General features: G+C 48.7%; 1 protein-coding gene across 3 annotated transcripts in view; it reads right to left on the bottom strand.

The window, feature by feature from the left end:
* LOC140404390 (uncharacterized) overlaps nt 1–18,783 on the bottom strand; it is a 135,875-nt gene that overhangs the window by 90,515 nt on the left and 26,577 nt on the right. For 2 of the 3 annotated variants that reach the window (XM_072492841.1, XM_072492842.1), the window contains exons 5-6: nt 11,707–11,839; nt 6,233–6,358 (exon numbers count right to left, since the gene is read on the bottom strand). In XM_072492841.1, coding sequence (XP_072348942.1) covers nt 6,233–6,358; nt 11,707–11,839 — 259 coding nt within the window. The remainder of the gene's footprint in view (nt 1–6,232; nt 6,359–11,706; nt 11,840–18,783) is intronic. The other variant, XM_072492843.1, reaches the window with a different exon arrangement.

Below are 18,783 nucleotides of genomic sequence, written 5' to 3'. Positions count from 1 at the left end.
ATAATTGTGAGGTTATTCATTTTGGAAGCAAAAACAGGAAGGCAGATTATGACCTGAATGGTTGTAAATTGGGAGAGGGGAGTGTGCAGCGGGACCTGGGTGTCCTTGTGCACCAGTCGCTGAAGGTAAACATGCAGATGCAGCAGGCGGTAAAGAAGGCTAAAGGTATGTTGGCCTTCATTGCAAGAGGTTTTGAGTATAGAAGCAGGGATGTGTTGCTGCAATTACACAGGGCCTTGGTGAGGACACACTTGGAGTATTGTGTGCAGTTTTGGTCTCCTTCTCTGAGGAAGGATGTTCTTGCTCTCGAGGGAGTGCAGCGAAGGTTTACCAGACTGATTCCAGGGATGGTGGGACTGTCATATGAGGAGAGATTGACTAGGTTGGGATTGTTCTCGCTGGAGTTCAGAAGAATGAGGGGGGATCGCATAGAGACGTATAAAATTCTAACAGGACTAGACAGGGTAGATGCAGGGAAGATGCTACCAATGATGGGTGTGTCCAGAACCAGGGGTCACAGCCTGAGGATTCAGGTTAAACCATTTCGGACAGAGAAAAGGAGACATTTCTTCACCCAAAGAGTGGTGAGCCTGTGGAATTCATTACCACAGGAAGTAGTTGCTGCTAAAACTTTGAATATATTCAAGCGGCGGCTGGATGTAGCACTTGGGGAGAATGGGATCAAAGGCTATGGGGAGAAAGCAGGATTAGGCTACTGAATTGGATGATTAGCCATGATCGTGATGAATGGTGGAGCAGGCTCGAAGGGCCAAAAGGCCTCCTCCTGCTCCTCTTCTCTATATGTCTATGCATCTATGTACTTTGTCAATGCCCCTCAGGATCTTGTATGTCTCAATCAAGTCGCCTCTTATTCTTCTAAACTCCAGCGGATACAAGCCTCACCTGTCCAACCTTTCCTCATAAGTCAACCTGGCCATTCCAGGTATGAGTCCAGTAAACCTGAACGGGTTCTAACGCATTAACATCCTTCCTTAAATAAGGTGACCAATACTCCAGATGTGGTCTCATTAGTGTTCTATATACTTTTGTAATAAATTACCCTCACAATAAATGATAACATTAGAACCACATGAATTCCTACACTGCAGGAGGCCATTTGGCCCATCGAGTCTGCACTGACCCTCTGAAAGAGCACCCTTAAGTTATGAAGAGAAGGTTGGATACGCTAGGGTGGTTTTCGCTGGAGCAGAGAAGACTGAGGGGGTGACCTGTTCGAGGTGCACAAGATTATGAGGGCATGGACAGGCTGGATAGATAGCAGCTCCTCCCCTTAGTTGAAGGGTTAGTCACGAGGGGACACAGTGTTCAAGGTGAGGGGCAGGAGGTTTAGGGGGGATGTGAGGAAAAGAGTTTTTACCCAGAGGGTGGTGACGGTCTGGAACGCGCTGCCTGGGAGGGTGGTAGAGGCGGGTCTGGAACGCGCTGCCTGGGAGGGGGGTAGAGGTGGGTCTGGAACGCGCTGCCTGGGAGGGTGGTAGAGGCGGGTCTGGAACGCGCTGCCTGGGAGGGTGGTAGAGGCGGGTCTGGAACGCGCTGCCTGGGAGGGTGGTAGAGGCGGGTCTGGAACGCGCTGCCTGGGAGGGTGGCAGAGGCGGGTTGCCTCACATCCTTTAAAAACCACCTGGATGTTCCGGTGGTGGGGACGTGCTGCGTGGACCGCAAGGAAGGTGACTCTCATCTTGGAATTAGGCACTTTAAGCCCAAAATAGTCCGCTTAAATCGGGAGAAGACACCCCTTACCTTCCTCCAACACCCTCCGGACAAGACATGCCAAGCAGCAGCTCCGGGGCCGGAAGAACAGAAAAGGCAACAAAAAAGCCTGAAGAGAAGGAGCTCCACAAACTCGAGGAGGCCATGAAGACAGAGATGGGGCAAGTAAATGAGCTTGTTGTGCACATTGGGCAGCACGGTAGCACAGTGGTTAGCACTGTTGCTTCGCAGCTCCAGGGTCCCAGGTTCGATTCCCGGCTTGGGTCACTGTCTGTGCGGAGTCTGCACGTTCTCCCCGGGTCTGTGTGGGTTTCCTCCGGGCGCTCCGGTTTCCTCCCACAGTCCCAAAGAGGTGTTCGTGAGGTGACTTGGACATTCTGAATTCTCTCTCTTGTGTACCCGAACAGGCACCGGAGTGTGGCGACTAGGGGCTGTTCACAGTAACTTTCATTGCAGTGTTAATGTAAGCCTACTTGTGACAATAAAGATTATAAAAACATTGAAATTGGCGTGTATGATGTTGCGTGCATCACAGAGACATGGCTGAAAGGGGATCAGGGCTGGGATCTAAATATCCAAGGATATGTGTCCTATCGCAAGGACAGGCAGATGGGCAAAGGGGGCGGGGTTGCATTGTTAGTAAGGAATTAACTTAAATCGATAGCAAGGAGCGATATAGGATCAGAAGGCATAGAATCTGTTTGGGTAAAGTTGAGGAATTGCAGGCCCCCTAGGAGTAGTCAGGATGTGGGGCAGAAAATATATCAGGAGGACTTCCGGTGACGGCGGGCGGGAGGCAGCCGCACAATGGAGAGCCCCCGCTCGTGAACGGCAATTTCGGGGCTTTAAGCCCGGTCCCAGGGTCCGCGGAGGCGGCAGAAGCAGGGGGAAGGCACGGAGGAGGCACTGAGAAGACACAGGAGGGAAAATAACCCCAAAGAAAAGTGTCGAGGGTGAGCAAAAAAACGGCCGAAAAAAAAACCAGCTGGAGGTCCGTCGGGGAGTGGAAAGGTCACCGCGGGGTCACCAGGAAAAATGGAGGCTGGAGCACCAGGGAAGGCCGCACTGCTTACGGCTGAAGAAATAACCACGGTGATGGCTGCGGAATTTGAAAAGCAGTTGGCGCAGATTGCGAAATGCATGGAGACGGTGAGGAAGGAGATGAGGGAGGTTTTGAGTGTGCTGGTGGAGGAGGCGGTTTCCCCGGTGAGGACGGAGGTGGCGAGCGCAGTGGCGGAGGTGCGAGAGCAAGGGGAGGCGCTGAAGGAAGTGAAGGAGATGTTATTGCAGCACGGTGATCAACTTGCCTCGATGGGGAAAGAGATGCGGAAGGTGAAGGATACTAACAAGGATCTGCGAGGATTAATGGAAGACCTGGAAAATAGATCCAGGCGACAGAACTTGAGGATTGTGGGGCTGCCCGAAGGTGTTGAAGGACCAAAGCCGACTGAGTATTTTGCCGCGATGCTGGCAAAACTACTGGGGGAGGGGGAGGACCCCTCCCGATATGAACTGGATTGGGCTCATCGGTCGTGGAGGCCTGTACCAAAGGCGAGTGAGCCGCCAAGGGCAGTGATTCTGTGCTTCCGTAGGTACAGTGTGAAGGAGAAGGTCCTGAGCTGGGCCAAGCAGATGCGGGTGATGCAGTGGTCTGGAGCTGGTGTACGTGCATACCAGGACTTTACGGTGGAGCTGACAAGGAGGCGGGCTGCCTTCAACCGGGTGAAGAGGGCACTGTACATTAGCAAGGTGCGGTGCGGCATTGTATATCCAGCGAAGCTGAGGGTGACTTACAAGCTCAGGGACTTTTATTTTGGAACGGCGGAAGCAGCGGAGGAGTTTGCGAAAGCAGAAGGACTGTGGCAGAACTGACAAATTGAGGAATGGCCATGTGCCGATGTAACCTCATGACTGTATTTTCTTCTTTTTTGTATCACTGCACGCGGGTGTAGAGATTAAAGGAGCCAAGGTGGTATATATTTGGACAAGGGAAGGGACGGAACTTTCACTCAAAATGAGAGTTCATTGGGGTGTAGGTGGATAGGTGGGGTTTGTGTGCTAAAAGGGGATCTTTGGGCTTTCCTGGGGCCTGGCAAGTGGGAAAGGGACCCGGGCGGGGGCCTCCACGCTGGCCAGTGTGTGCCGGCTAGTGAACGGGAGTGAGGTGGGGGGAGGGGCTGCGGCCATCGGAGCGTGGCAGAACAGGGTACGAGTGGTCTAGCCGGGGTGGAAAGTTGGGGGGGAAGGAACCGAGGGTAGGGGGAGGAGTTTTACAAGAGGCCGTGGACGGGAGGAGCTGGAGACTTGGGGTGGGGGGGTGGGAGCTGTGTAAGATTAAGTGTGACTACGGGTAATCCCTGATTCCTTTTTGTCATTTGTTTATGTAAACATGTGGGTTGAGGTTTGGGGGTTGGTGGGTAGATGGGATCGTTGTTGTTATTATGGGGACTGACATATCTTGCTGATTATTGTTGATGGATGTAAATGTGGGAGAAAATGTGAAAATGGAGGAGAATAAAAAAAAAAAATTTTTTTTAAAGAAAATTAATCAGGAGATAGAAAAGGCATACAAGAAAGGCAATATTACAATAATTATGGGGAACTCCAATATGCAGGTGGACTGGGAAAATCAAGTCGGTGTGGATCCCAGAAAAGGAATTTGCGGAATGTCTAAGATATTTGTTTGGAGCAGTTTGTGACAGAGCCCACTAGGGGACAAGTAATTCTGGATTTGGTGATGTGTAATGAGGCAGACTTGATTAGGAAACTTAAGGTGAAGGAACCCTTAGGGGGCAGTGACCACAATATGATAGAATTTACCCTGCAGTTTGAGGGAGAGAAGCTGCAATCAGATGTAACGGTATTACAATTAAATAAGGGCAACTACAAAGACATGAGGGAGGAGCTGGCCAGAGTTGATTGGACAAGGAGCCTAGCAGGGAAGACAGTGGAACAGCAATGGCAGGAGTTTTTGGGGGTTATTTGAGAGACACACAGAAATTCATCCCAAGGAGGAGGAAACATGCTAAGGGGAGGACGAGGCATTCATGGCTGTCGAGGGAAGTCAAGGACAGCATAAAAGAAAAAGAAAAAGCATACAAGGTGGCGAGCATTAGTGGGAAGCCAGAGGATTAGGAAGCCTTTAAAAGCAAGCAGAGGACAACTAAAAAAAAAAAACAATAAGTGGGGAGAAGATGAAATAAATATGAGTGTAAGCTAGCTAGTAATGTAAAAGAAGATTGCAAGAGTTTTTTCAATATATAAAAGAGAGAGGCAAGAATAGACATTGGACCACTGGAAAATTAGGCTGGAGAAGTTGTAATAGGAAACAAAGAAATGGCAGAGGAATTGAATAATTACTTTGCATCAGTTTTCACAGTGCAAGACACCAGTGGGATGCCAGAACTTCAGGAGAATCAGGGGACAGAGGTGAGTGCAGTGGCCATCAGTAAGGAGAAGATTCTGGGGAAACTGAAAGGACTGGAGGTGGATAAATTACCTGGACCAGATAGCTGAAGAGATTTTTGAGGCGTTGGTGGGGCTCTTTCAGGAATCACTGGAGACAGAGAGGGTCCCATATGTGGAGCGGCTGAGGACTCTGGGTCTGTACTTGTTGGAGTTTAGAAGGATGAGGGGGGATTCTATTGAAATTTACAGGATACTGAGAGGCCGGGATAGTGCATGTGGAGAGGATGTTTCCACTTGTAGGAAAAACTAGAACCCGAGGGCACAGCCTCAGACTGAAGAGACGACCCTTTAAAACAGAGATGAGGAGGAATGTTTTCAGCCAAAGGGTGGTGAATCTGTGGAACCCTTTGCCACAGAAGGCTGATGAGGCCAAATCCCTGAGTGTCTTTAAGACAGAGGTTGATAGGTTCTCGATTAATAAGGGGATCAGGGGTTATGGGGAGAAGGCAGAAGAATGGGGATGAGAAAAATATCAGCCATGATTGAATGGCGGAGCAGACTTGATGGGCCAAGTGGCCTAATTCTGCTCCTATGTCTAACGGTCTGTATACTGTGGAGATACTGTTTAGCACAGGGCTAAATCGCTGGCTTTGAAAGCAGACCAAGGCAGGCCAGCAGCACGGTTCGATTCCTGTAACAGCCTCCCCGAACAGGCGCCGGAATGTGGCGACTAGGGGCTTTTCACAGTAACTTCATTTGAAGCCTACTTGTGACAATAAGCGATTTTCATTCATTTCATTTCATTTCCATGGCAGGATGATCAGTAACCAGAGGACACAGATTTCAAAGACAATTAGTAAACATAGCAGAGGAGATACAGAGGGAATTTACATCATTAATAGGATCTAGAGTGCATTGCTTATTTTGTACCAAATTGGACGAGGGAATTGGATATGTATTGAATAGGAAATGGGATACATTTGCAGGTTATTGGGTAATTTGTTCTTGGGGCTGACGTCCTTATGTAGCGCAGCATTTTAGGAAACCCAAAAAAGACCCCGACAACGGGACATCACGTAAAAAGCTGACCCACCTCCCGAAAGTTCCGAAAGTCTTCGCTAGCTTTATCGCGCTCCTCCTCTAGGCTCCTCATCCGATCCTGGTAAACACGGAGAGTCTCCCGTACAGACTGCAGCTCCCGTAACAAGCGGTCCTTCCCCTGACGAACCCCGCACCCCACACCCCCAAAGCCCCGGAGAGAATGAAAGAAACAGCAAAGAGGGCGATGGGGGGTGAGGGGGTTAAGAGCACACAACAACAACAAAAACCAAAAAAAATTGCAAGTCAAGAGTTGATCAAAATCTAGATGTAGACGATTAAAATTAGGTTTTCATTGCAAACGACACGGCGCTTCTCTGCTTGCCAGAGAATGCTGAAGCCCAGCAGGTCAGCCTTTTTCAGGAGGAACAAGTCTCAACATGCCTGGCTGTGTATGAACAGGCTGCCCTCCAGAAAAAGACACAAACCCTCCTCACTTGCTCTGCAAGGTAGGATTACCTTAACAAAGCTGAATAACAGAAATAAGACCTTAGGGGGGTGCTATTGCAGCTAATGAGGAACTTGACATACTTGTTAAGCACAGTTGGGCAATCTCTGGTGACTCATTGATGACTTACATGCTTGTCAGCATGGACTGAGCAATTGTCTGGCCTGCCCTCGTTTCAGACAGGGCGGAGTTAGGGCCATTGTCGTTGCCTTTGACGCTCAAACTGAGGAGCAAAGCCAAACAGACGGGGCCATTTAGTCTGCGTGGACGTGCCCGGATGTTGGACAGGGCTGGGGAACGAAGCGAGCCATGAGCCTGCCAGCACGCACCAGCTCAGGGCGCCAGCCTCCTAGCCGCCAGATTCCCGGTTCAAGTCCATGCCAGGGATCACAAATCGACACCGATGCTCTGGCGCAGTAGAACATAGAACATTACAGCGCAGTACAGGCCCTTCGGCCCTCGATGTTGCGCCGACCTGTGAAACCACTCTAAAGCCCATCTACACTATTCCCTTATCGTCCATATGTCTATCCAATGACCATTTGAATGCCCTTAGTGTTGGCGAGTCCACTACTGTTGCAGGCAGGGCATTCCACGCCCTGACTACTCTCTGAGCAAAGAACCTACCTCTGACATCTGTCCTATATCTATCTCCCCTCAATTTAAAGCTCTGTCCCCTCGTGCTAGACATCACCATCTGAGGAAAATGGCTCTCACTGTCCACCTATCCAATCCTCTGATCATCTTGTATGTCTCAATTAAGTTACCTCTTAACCTTCTTCTCTCTAACGAAAACAGCCTCAAGTCCCTCAGCCTTCCCTCATAAGATCTTCCCTCCATACCAGGCAACATTCTGGTAAACCTCCTCTGCACCCTTTCCAATACTTCCACATCCTTCCTATAATGCGGCGACCAGAATTGTACGCAATACTCCAAATGCGGCCGCACAAGAATTTTGTACAGCTGCAACATGACCTCATGGCTCCGAAACTCAATTCCTCTACCAATAAAAGCTAACACACCATAATCCTTCTTAACAACCCTCTCAACCTGGGTGGCAACTTTCAGGGATCTATGTACATGGACACCGAGATCTCTCTGCTCATCCACACTGCCAAGAATCTTACCATTAGCCCAGTACTCTGTCTTCCTGTTATTCCTTCCACTTTTCTGCATTAAACTCCATTTGCCACCTCTCAGCCCAGCGCTGCAGCTTATCTATGTCCCTCTGTAACTTGTAACATCCTTCCGCACTGTCCACAACTCCACCGACTTTAGTGTCATCTGCAAATTTACTCACCCATCCTTCTACGCCCTCTTCCAGGTCATTTATAAAAATGACAAACAGCAGTGACCCCAAAACAGATCCTTGTGGTACACCACTAGTAACTGGACTCCAGTCTGAACATTTCCCATCAACCATCACCCTTTGTCTTCTTCCTGCTAGCCAATTTCTGATCCAAATTGCTAAATCAACCTGAATCCCATGCCTCCGTATTTGCTGTAGTAGCCTACCGTGGGGAACCTTATCAAACGCTTTACTGAAATTCATATACACCACATCAACTACTTTACCCTCATCCACCTGTTTGGTCACCTTCTCAAAGAACTCTATAAGGTTTGTGAGGCACGACCTAACCTTCACAAAACCGTGTTGACTATCTCTAATCAAATTATTCCTTTCCAGATGATTATTCATCCTATCTCTTATAAACCTTTCCAAGATTTTGCCCACAACAGAAGTAAGGCTCACTGGTCTATAGTTACCGGGGTTGTCTCTACTCCCCTTCTTGAATAAGGGGACAACATTTGCTATCCTCCAGTCTTCTGGCATTATTCCTGCAGTCAAAGATGACTTAAAGATCAAAGCCAAAGACTCAGCAATCTCCTCTCTAGCTTCCCAGAGAATCTTAGGATAAATCCCAGTGTTGAGGGAGTGCAGCACTGTCGGAGGTTCTGTCTATCGGGCGAACCAAGATCCCAGTTGCCTGCCGGGCTGGGAGCAAACCATCCCGTGGCACTATTTGAAAATGAAATGAAATGAAAATCGCTTATTGTCACAAGTAGGCTTCAAATGAAGTTACTGTGAAAAGCCCCTAGTCGCCACATTCTGGCGCCTGTTCAGGGAGGCTGTTACGGGAATCGAACCGTGCTGCTGGCCTGCCTTGGTCTGCTTTAAAAGCCAGCGATTTAGTCCTGTGCTAAACAACCAACATTTATCCTATCAATCGACATCACAAATAAACAGTACACCTGGCCATTATAATATTGCCATTTGTGGGATCTTACTGGGCTGCTGCATATCCTACATTACAACAGTGACTACAATTCAATAATTGGTAAAGTGCCATGAGGCAGCTGTATGAATTCACCAATAAGTTGATAAATAACAATAATAATAATCACTTATTGTCACAAGTAGGCTTCAATGAAGTTACTGTGAAAAACCCCTAGTCACCACATTCCGGCGCCTGTTCGGGGAGGCTGGTACGGGAATTGAACCTGCGCTGCTGGCATTGTTCTGCATTACAAACCACCTATCTAGCCCACTGTGCGAAACCAGCCCCGCTTTGAGGGGGAGGGAGTGACAAGCGTCCATCAGCTTGTGCACGGGGCAAAATGCACCCCGACTTTGCTCCTGCTCTGCCCAACCACGTTAATGGGCGGGCAGAGTCGGCGCAGATAGCCAGCTTCATTCCTGTACCAGAGTCCCAATCGCGAAGGAAAGCAGATTCACTATCCCCCTCCCCCTCCTCCGTGCTCCAGCGGCAGGCCTCGGATGCGATCAGGCTGCTGGGAGCTATACCTGCAGCATGGCAGGCTGATGCGGATAGTCCCCGTTAGAAATACAAAGAACTCTCCCCGTGTCTGCGTATGTTTCACCTCCACAACCAAAAAGATGTGCAGGTTCGGTGGATTGGCCATGCTAAATTGGCCGTTAATTGGAAAAAAATAATTGCCTGCTTTAAATTTTTTTAAAAAGAAATACAAAGAACAAAGAAAAGTACAGCACAGGAACAGGCCCTTCGGCCCTCCAAACCTGCGCCGACCATGCTACCCGACTAAACTAAAATCTTCTGCACTTCCTGGGTCCGTATCCCTCTATTCCCATCCTATTCCTGTATTTGTCAAGATGCCCCTTAAACATCACTATCGGCCCTGCTTCCACCACCTCCCCCGGCAGCGAGTTCCAGGCACCCACTACCCTCTGTGTAAAAAAACTTGCCTCGTACATCTCCTCTAAACCTTGCCCCTCGCACCTTAAACCTATGCCCCCTAGTAATTGACCCCTCCGCCCTGGGAAAAAGCCTCTGACTATCCACTCTGTCTATGCCCCTCGTAATTTTGTAGACCTCTATCAGGTCGCCCCTCAACCTCCGTCGTTCCTGTGAGAACAAACCGAGTTTATTCAACCGCTCCTCGTAGCTAATGCCCTCCATACCAGGCAACATCCTGGTAAATCCCTTCTGCACCCTCTCTAAAGGCTCCACGTCCTTCTGGTAGTGTGGCCACCAGAATTGACCACTATACCCCAAGTGTTCAATTCTGGTCGCCACACTACCAAAAGGACGTGGAGGCTTTAGAGAGGGTGCAGAAATGGAGACTGTAGAATCCGTAGCAAATGCATTCATTTAAAAGACAGGAGGTGCATTTTCAAATGGGTTCTGGATGACCTTTGTGCAGCTCTAGCCCAATTAACCCTTGCCCTTTAACCCCTCCCCTCTAAATACTCGGTCATACGATCATAAGGAATAAGGGTCGGTCATTCTAGCCCCTCAAAGCTGTTCCGCCAGTCAGGTCTGATCTGATTGTGGTTTCCACTTACCTGCCTGTCCCCCCCCACAGGACACTCAAAAATCGGTCCACCTCAACCCTGAATACATTCAAAGACCCAGCCTCCAATGCTCACTGCGGGAGAGAATTCGACACGCTAATAGCCTCCGAGAGAAGAAATTCCTCCTCAAACCCATCTTAAAACTTTTTCTGTTCTTTTTATTAATTTAGAGTAGCCAATTATTTTTATTTTTCAGATTATGGGGCAATTTAGTGTGGCCAATCCACCTAACTAGCACACCTAATAATAACCTTTTATAGGCGGCATGTGGCGCAGTGGTTAGCACTGGAACTGCTGCACTGAGGACCCGGGTTTGAATCCCGGCCCTGGGTCACTGTCCGTGTGGAGTTTGCACATTCTCCCCGTATCTGCGTGGGTTTCACACCCACAACCCAAAGATGTGCAGGGCAGGTGGATTGTCCACGCTAAATTGTCCCTTAATTGGAAAACAAATTTAATCGGGTACTCTAAATATTTTTTAAAAATAATAACCTTTTATTATCACAAGTATGAAGTTACTGTGAAAAGCCCCTAGTCGCCACATTCCGGCGCCTGTTCGGGTAAGCTAGTACGGGAATTAAACCCGCGCTGCTGGCCTTGTTCTGCATCACAAACCAGCTGTCCAGCCCACTGAGCTAAACCAGCCCATCTTTGGGTTGTGGGGGTGAAACCCACGCAGACATGGGGAGAATGTGCAAACTCCCCACATGGACAGTGACCCAGGGCCGGGATTCGAACACGGGTCCTCAGCACCGCAGTCCCAGTGCTAACCACTGCGCCCCTCCTCCCCATCTTAAAAAGAAGAGGAGCCCCTTAATTTGAAATTGTGGTCCCTATTTCTAGACCCCCCCCCCCCCCCCCCCCCCCCCCCCCCCACGAGAGGAAACATCTTTCAGCATCGATCCAGTCGAGCCCGCCCTTTGAAACATTTTATATGTTTCAATAAGATCATTTCTCATTCTCCCAAACAGCAAAGAGGCCCAACCTGCTTTGTCTTTCTCACGGGACAGACCCGTCAGCCAAGTGAGTCTTCGAACGGACTGCAATCAATGTTAGTGAGGGGCCCAAAACCGTTCACAGGACTCACCGCGTGGCCCCCAACAATGCCCCTGCACAAGGCAGATCAGCTCGCTAACGATCAAACATGACAATGGTTGCAGTGATAAACCGCCTTTACAGTGCTCACCTGCTTCAGTGGCCCATCTTCCAATTTTGTCAAGGAGAACAGGGAGGTCTGCGACGGGTTAGTCCCGTGGCTGTGGCTGATCAAATCCAGTGACGATTTTGTTTTCGCCATTTCAGCCTCCAGATGTGAAACCCTGAACAGAACAAACAGATTTTTTTCATTGCTCAGGAATAGTACATTGGCTGCCGGACAGAGAACTTAATACTCCCTTGTCAGGTATCGTTCCGGGTTTAGTGAGTCGCACTCTTACCTCGAGGCAGGAACGCTTGGGTTCGAGTCCCCACCCCCCCGTCCCCGTCCCTCCCCAGGGACCTGAGCATCTAATCCATGTTGACCTACCCCTTGCAGCACTGAGGGAATGCTGCACTCTCAGAGCTGCTGTCTTCCAGCTGGCATGTTAAACCAAAACCTTCTCTGCTCTCTCAGATGCAGAGACAAAATCCTGTGACACTACTTTGAACAGTAGGGACTTATCCCCAGCGTCCAGGCCAAATATTTATTCCCCAACGAGTCCCAGGTTCGATTCTCGGCTTGGGTCACTGTCTGTGTGGAGTCTGCACGTTCTCCCCGTGTCAGCATGGGTTTTTTCCGGGTGCTCCGGTTTCCTCCCACAAGTCCTGAAAGACGTGCTGTTTGATGAATTGGACATTCTGAATTCTCCCTCAGTGTACCCGAACAGGCGACAGAGTGTGGCGACGAGGAGATTTTCACAGTAACGTCATTGCAGTGTTAATGTAAGCCCACTTGTGAGAATAATAAAGATGTTATTAATATTATAATACTACAAAACAGATGAGCTGCTCATTATCACGTTACTGTTTGCAGCAAATTGGCTGCCATTTCCTACATTGCAACATCTTAAAGTGCAGTACTTTGATAACTGCTTCAAGCTTGGGCTAAGTGTCAAGTAGCACTCATGTCACACAAGTGCCGGGCAATGCCCATCTCCAACAAGAGAGACTCCAACCACCGTCCCTTGTCACTCAATGGCATTACCATGGCTGAATCCTCCACTCTCAACAGCCTGTGGGGTTACCATTGACCAGAATCTGAACTGGACTACCCAGCAGAGGGTAGTAGAGAGGAGCTGCTGATTGGCTGTTGCAGGGAAAATTTGCATCAGTGCATTACGGTCACTGCATCCAGAAAGTGTACCTGAGCAAGACACCCTAGGCGTTCAAGTCAAGGCAAGCATCCAGCAGAGGGCAGTAAAAAGGAGCTGCTGATTGGCTGTTGTAGGGAAAATTTGCATCAGTGCATTGCGGTCAACGTATCTTGAAGGTGGTTTGTGGAGGAGCTGTTGTCAAGTGACAGTTAAACCCGAAACACTTCTTCAGTGTTTCCCTCCCTACCTCCCCCTCTAACCAAAAAAAAAAGACAATCACTGTAAGGATCCCAGCCGAGTAAAGATCAAGAGGGAGACTCGAGGGCAGGTAGTAGTGGAAAGAAGTTGAACTGTGACATCACAGCCTGCAGTGAAAGAGCGCGAGGAGAGGGGCGGGGACTCAGTGAAATAGCGCGAGGAGAGCGGCGGGGACACAGGATAAAAGAGCACTAGGAGAGCAGCGGGGACACAGGATAAAAGAGCGTGAGGAGAGTGGGGACACAGTTGCCGGAGAAGCGGCCTTCAGATTTTAGGCAGGAGCAGTGGCCAGGGGTCTGTCGGGAAGGTAAGTTTTCCTCTTTAAAAACTTACCTTGAAGAGTGACATCACAGCAAAGCAGTGATCTGATTGGCTGGTAAGGAAAGTGCTCCAATTAGCAGTAGCTGGGAGGAATTTAACTCATTGTGTATTGGTAAGTATTGTGATTGTTAAGTAAAATCTTTATTCCTTTCACTTATTCATTATTTGATATTATATTTGTAATCAGTTAAGATAAAGTGGAAAAATGGCAGGAGATCCCAGACCCGTGTTATGCTCCTCGTGCTCAATGTGGCAGTTCAGGGACGCGGCCGATGCCCCTGACTCCTTCGTGTGTGGGAAGTGTGTCCAGCTGCAGCTCCTGTTAGACCGCATGACGGCTCTGGAGCTGCGGATGGACTCACTTTGGAGCATCCGCGATGCTGAGGTGGTCGTGGATAGCACGTTCAGTGAGTTGGTCACACCGCAGATTAGGATTGGTGAGGGAGACAGGGAATGGGTGACCAAAAGGCAGAGAAAGAGCAGGAAGGCAGTGCAGGTGTCCCCTGCGGTCATCTCCCTCCAAAACAGGTGTACCGTTTTGGATACTGCTGGGGGAGATGACTCACCAGGAGAAGGCAGTAGTAGCCAGGTTCATGGCACCGTGGCTGGCTCTGCTGCACAGAAGGGCAGGAAAAAGACTGGCAGGGCTATAGTCAGAGGGGATTCAATTGGAAGGGGAGTAGACAGCCGTTTCTGTGGTCGAAAACGAGACTCCCGAATGGTATGTTGCCTCCCGGGTGCACGGGTCAGGGATGTCTCAGATCGGCTGCAGGACATACTGAAGGGGGAGGGTGAACAGCCAGTTGTCATGGTGCATATAGGCACCAGCGATATAGGTAAAAAGCGGGATGAGGTCCTACAATCAGAATTTAGGGAGTTAGGAGTTAAGTTAAAAAGTAGGACCTCAAAGATAGTAATCTCAGATTGCTACCAGTGCCACGAGACAGTCAGAGTAGAAATTCAAGAATAGTCAGAATGAATACGTGGCTTGAGAGATGGTGCAGGGGGGAGGGGTTCAGATTTTTGGGACATTGGAACCGCTGCTGGGGGCAGTGGGACCATTACAAATCGGATGGTCTACACCTGGGCAGGACTGGAACCAATGTCCTAGGGGGTGCTTTTGCTAACACTGTTGGGGAGGTTTTAAACTAATGTGGCAGGGGAATGGGAACCAGATTAGGAAGTTAGTGGTCAGTAAAGAGGCAGCAACTAAAGCCAGTAAGGTACTAGATAATAAACTCAATGTGACTAAGGGGAAGAGTAGACAGGGAACAGATGATGAACGCAAAGGGACAGGTGGTCTGAGGTGCATGTGTTTCAATGCGAGAAGTGTAGCAGGTAAGGCAGATGAACTTAGGGCTTGGATTAGTACCTGGGAGTATAATGTTATTGGTATTACTGAGATTTGGTTGAGGGAAGGGCAAGACTGGCAACTAAATATCCCAGGCTATAGATGCTTCAGGAGGATAGAGAGGGAGGTAAAAGGGGTGGAAGAGTTGCATTACTGGTCAGAGATGATATCACAGCTGTGATTAAGGAGGGCACGATGGAGGATTCGAGCACTGAGGCAATACGAGTAGAGCTAAGAAATAGGAAGGGTGCAGCAACATTGTTGGGACTTTACTACATGCCTCCCAAAAGCGAACGTGAAGTAGAGGTACAAATATGTAGACAGATTATTGAAAAATATAGGAATGGGGTGGTCGTGATGGGAGATTTTAACTTCCCCAACATTGAATGGGACTCATGTCGTGTTGGAGGCGTGGATGGAGCAGAATTTGTAAGGAGCATCCAGGAGATTTTTTTTAGAGCAGTATGTAAATAGTCCAACTCGGGAAGGGGCCATCCTGGGTCTGGTATTGGGGAATGATCCCGGCCAGGTGGTTGAAGTTTCAGTCAGTGATTACTTTGGGAATAGCGATCACAATTCCGTAAATTTTAGAATACTCATGGGCAAAGACGAGAGTGGTCCTAAAGGAAGAGTGCTAAATTGGGGAAAGGCCAAGTATAACAAAATTCGGCAGGAGCTAGGGAATGTGGATTGGGAGCAGCTGTTTAAGGGTAAATCCACATTTGAAATGTGAGAGTCTTTTAAGGAAAGGTTGATTCGAGTGCAGGACAGACATGTCCCTGTGAAAATGAGGGATAGAAATGGCAAGATTAGGGAACCATGGGGTGATGGGTGGAATTGTGAGACTAGCTAAGATGAAAAAGGAAGCATACATAAGAACAAAGAACAAAGAAATGTACAGCACAGGAACAGGCCCTTCGGCCCTCCAAGCCCGTGCCGACCATGCTGCCCGACTAAACTACAATCTTCTGCACTTCCTGGGTCCGTATCCCTCTATTCCCATCCTATTCATGTCAAGATGCCCCTTAAATGTCACTATCGTTCCTGCTTCCACCACCTCCTCCGGTAGCAAGTTCCAGGCACCCACTACCCTCTGTGTAAAAAACTTGCCTCGTACATCTACTCTAAACCTTGCCCCTCTCACCTTAAACCTATGCCCCCTAGTAATTGACCCCTCTACCCCGGGGAAAAGCCTCTGACTATCCACTCTGTCTATGCCCCTCATAATTTTGTAGACCTCGATCAGGTCGCCCCTCAACCTCCGTCGTTCCAGTGAGAACAAACCGAGTTTATTCAACTGCTCCTCATAGCTAATGCCCTCCATACCAGGCAACATTCTGGTAAATCTCTTCTGCACCCTCTCTAAAGCCTCCACATCCTTCTGGTAGTGTGGCGACCAGAATTGAACACTATACTCCAAGTGTGGCCTAACTAAGGTTCTATACAGCTGCAACATGACTTGCCAATTCTTATATTCAATGCCCCGGCCAATGAAGGCAAGCATGCCGTATACCTTCTTGACTACCTTCTCCACCTGTGTTGCCCCTTTCAGTGACCTGTGGACCTGTTCTCCTAGATCTCTCTGACTTTCAATACTCTTGAGGGTTCTACCATTCACTGTATATTCCCTACCTGCATTAGACCTTCCAAAATGCATTACCTCACATTTGTCCGGATTAAACTCCATCTGCCATCTCTCCGCCCAAGTCTCCAAACAATCTAAATCCTGCTGTATCCTCTGACAGTCCTCATCGGTATCTGCAATTCCACCAACCTTTGTGTCGTCTGCAAACTTACTAATCAGACCAGTTACATTTTCCTCCAAATCATTTATATATACAACAAACAGCAAAGGTCCCAGCACTGATCCCTGCGCAACACCACTGATCACAGCCCTCCAATTAGAAAAGCATCCTTCCATTCCTACTCTCTGCCTTCTATGACCTAGCCAGTTCTGTATCCACCTTGCCAGCTCACCCCTGATCCCGTGTGACTTCACCTTTTGTACTAGTCTACCATGAGGTGTAGCCATGTAAAATGGCTGCGTTCCGATTAATCTGGCCAAAACCCAGTTTAATATGGCTAACCCGAAAAACTGCTGGGAAAAGCAGCCAAGAAGACACAAGCAGGCAGCTGCAGACAGGTTCGCATGTTCAGCTCTGGGAACATAGCCCAGATCGATACTCTGGGCTATCAACAGCCCTTCAACCCAGGTATCTGCAGTTTCATTCAGGACTGTTTACACCTAATCAACTCAGACATCCACAGTTAAATTGGCTATCCCCGGGAACAATTGCAACATATTAGCAATTGAATACCAGGCCAGACCTGTCGGCGCCTGCAGTGGCCGAAACAAAGACAGGTGAGCGACCACCCCCCGATCAAGGAATTGCCCTGGGGACTTATCTACCTTAATATTTTTTAAGACGCCCAACACCTCGTCTTTTTGGATCTCAATGTGACCCAGGCTATCTACATTGGACACATCGACCCCAGAGATTGGGGACAGAATCCAATCACTTGGGACTCAGGGTCAAGGGCCGCCCCGGGAGGCGGGAAGCCCCTGGGCCCCATAAAAGTAAAGGTCCAAGTTCAGATCTCTCTCTCTCTCATCTTCGCCTGCTCGAGACCTTCGGGAGACCAGCCACCGGTAGCAGTAAGTGTGAATCCAACGATCGCTATCCAGTAGAGACACCTAGCCACCTGTAGCAGCCCTTTTGAATCCCGCGGGCCAGATTTGATTGGGCAAGCCATTTGTTTCCCTGACCTGGTGGGCTCTTCCTAAGTTAAGTATTGGGCAGTAGTGATAGGTTTGTTATATAGAAAGTAGTATTAGGGTATTAATATTGCTTGTTGTATATAATAAATGACCGTTGTTTTAATCCTTACTCAGCGGTGTGCTGTGTCATAAATCATAACCTAAACTTGAACCACGTGGCGGTATCATAAAGATGCCTGGCGACTCATGAGCAAAGGTGACCGAAACAGAGCAAATAGAATAAAGCTAGAAAGAGCAACAGAGGGACCTTGTCAAAGGCCTTACTGAAGTCCATATAGACAACATCCACTGCCCTACCTGCATCAATCATCTTTGTGACCTCCTCGAAAAACTCTATCAAGTTAGTGAGACATGACCTCCCCTTCACAAAACCATGCTGCCTCTCACTCATACGTCCATTTGCTTCCAAATGGGAGTATATCCTGTCTCGAAGAATTCTCTCCAGTAATTTCCCTACCACTGAAGTAAGGCTCACCGGCCTGTAGTTCCCTGGATTATCCTTGCTACCCTTCTTAAACAGAGAAACAACATTGGCTATTCTCCAGTCCTCCGGGACATCACCTGAAGACAGTGAGGATCGAAAGATTTCTGTCAAGGCCTCAGCAATTTCCTCTCCAGCCTCCTTCAGTAATCTGGGGTAGATCCCATCAGGCCCTGGGGACTTATCTACCTTAATATTTTTTAAGACGCCCAACACCTCGTCTTTTTGGATCTCAATGTGACCCAGGCTATCTACACACCCTTCTCCAGACTCAACACCTACCAATTCCTTCTCTTTGGTGAATACTGATGCAAAGTATTCATTTAGTACCTCGCCCATTTCCTCTGGCTCCACACATAGATTCCCTTGCCTATCCTTCAGAGGGCCAACCCTTTCCCTGGCTACCCTCTTGCTTTTTATGTATGTGTAACAAGCCTTGGGATTTTCCTTAACCCTATTTGCCAATGACTTTTTGTGACCCCTTCTAGCCCTCCTGACTCCTTGCTTAAGTTCCTTCCTACTTTCCTTATATTCCACACAGGCTTCATCTGTTCCCAGCCTTTTAGCCCTGACAAATGCCTCATTTTTCTTTTTGACGAGGCCTACAACATCTCTCGTTATCCAAGGTTCCCGAAAATTGCTGTATTTATCCTTCTTCCTCACAGGAACATGCCAGTCCTGAATTCCTTTCAACTGACACTTGAAAGCCTCCCACATGTCAGATGTTGATTTGCCCTCAAACATCCGCCCCCAATCTAGGTTCTTCAGTTCCCACCTAATAT

The sequence above is a fragment of the Scyliorhinus torazame genome, chromosome 30 (genome assembly GCF_047496885.1).
Source record: "Scyliorhinus torazame isolate Kashiwa2021f chromosome 30, sScyTor2.1, whole genome shotgun sequence".
Taxonomy (NCBI): Eukaryota; Metazoa; Chordata; class Chondrichthyes; order Carcharhiniformes; family Scyliorhinidae; genus Scyliorhinus; species Scyliorhinus torazame.
This window is presented reverse-complemented; position numbering and strand designations above follow the sequence as displayed.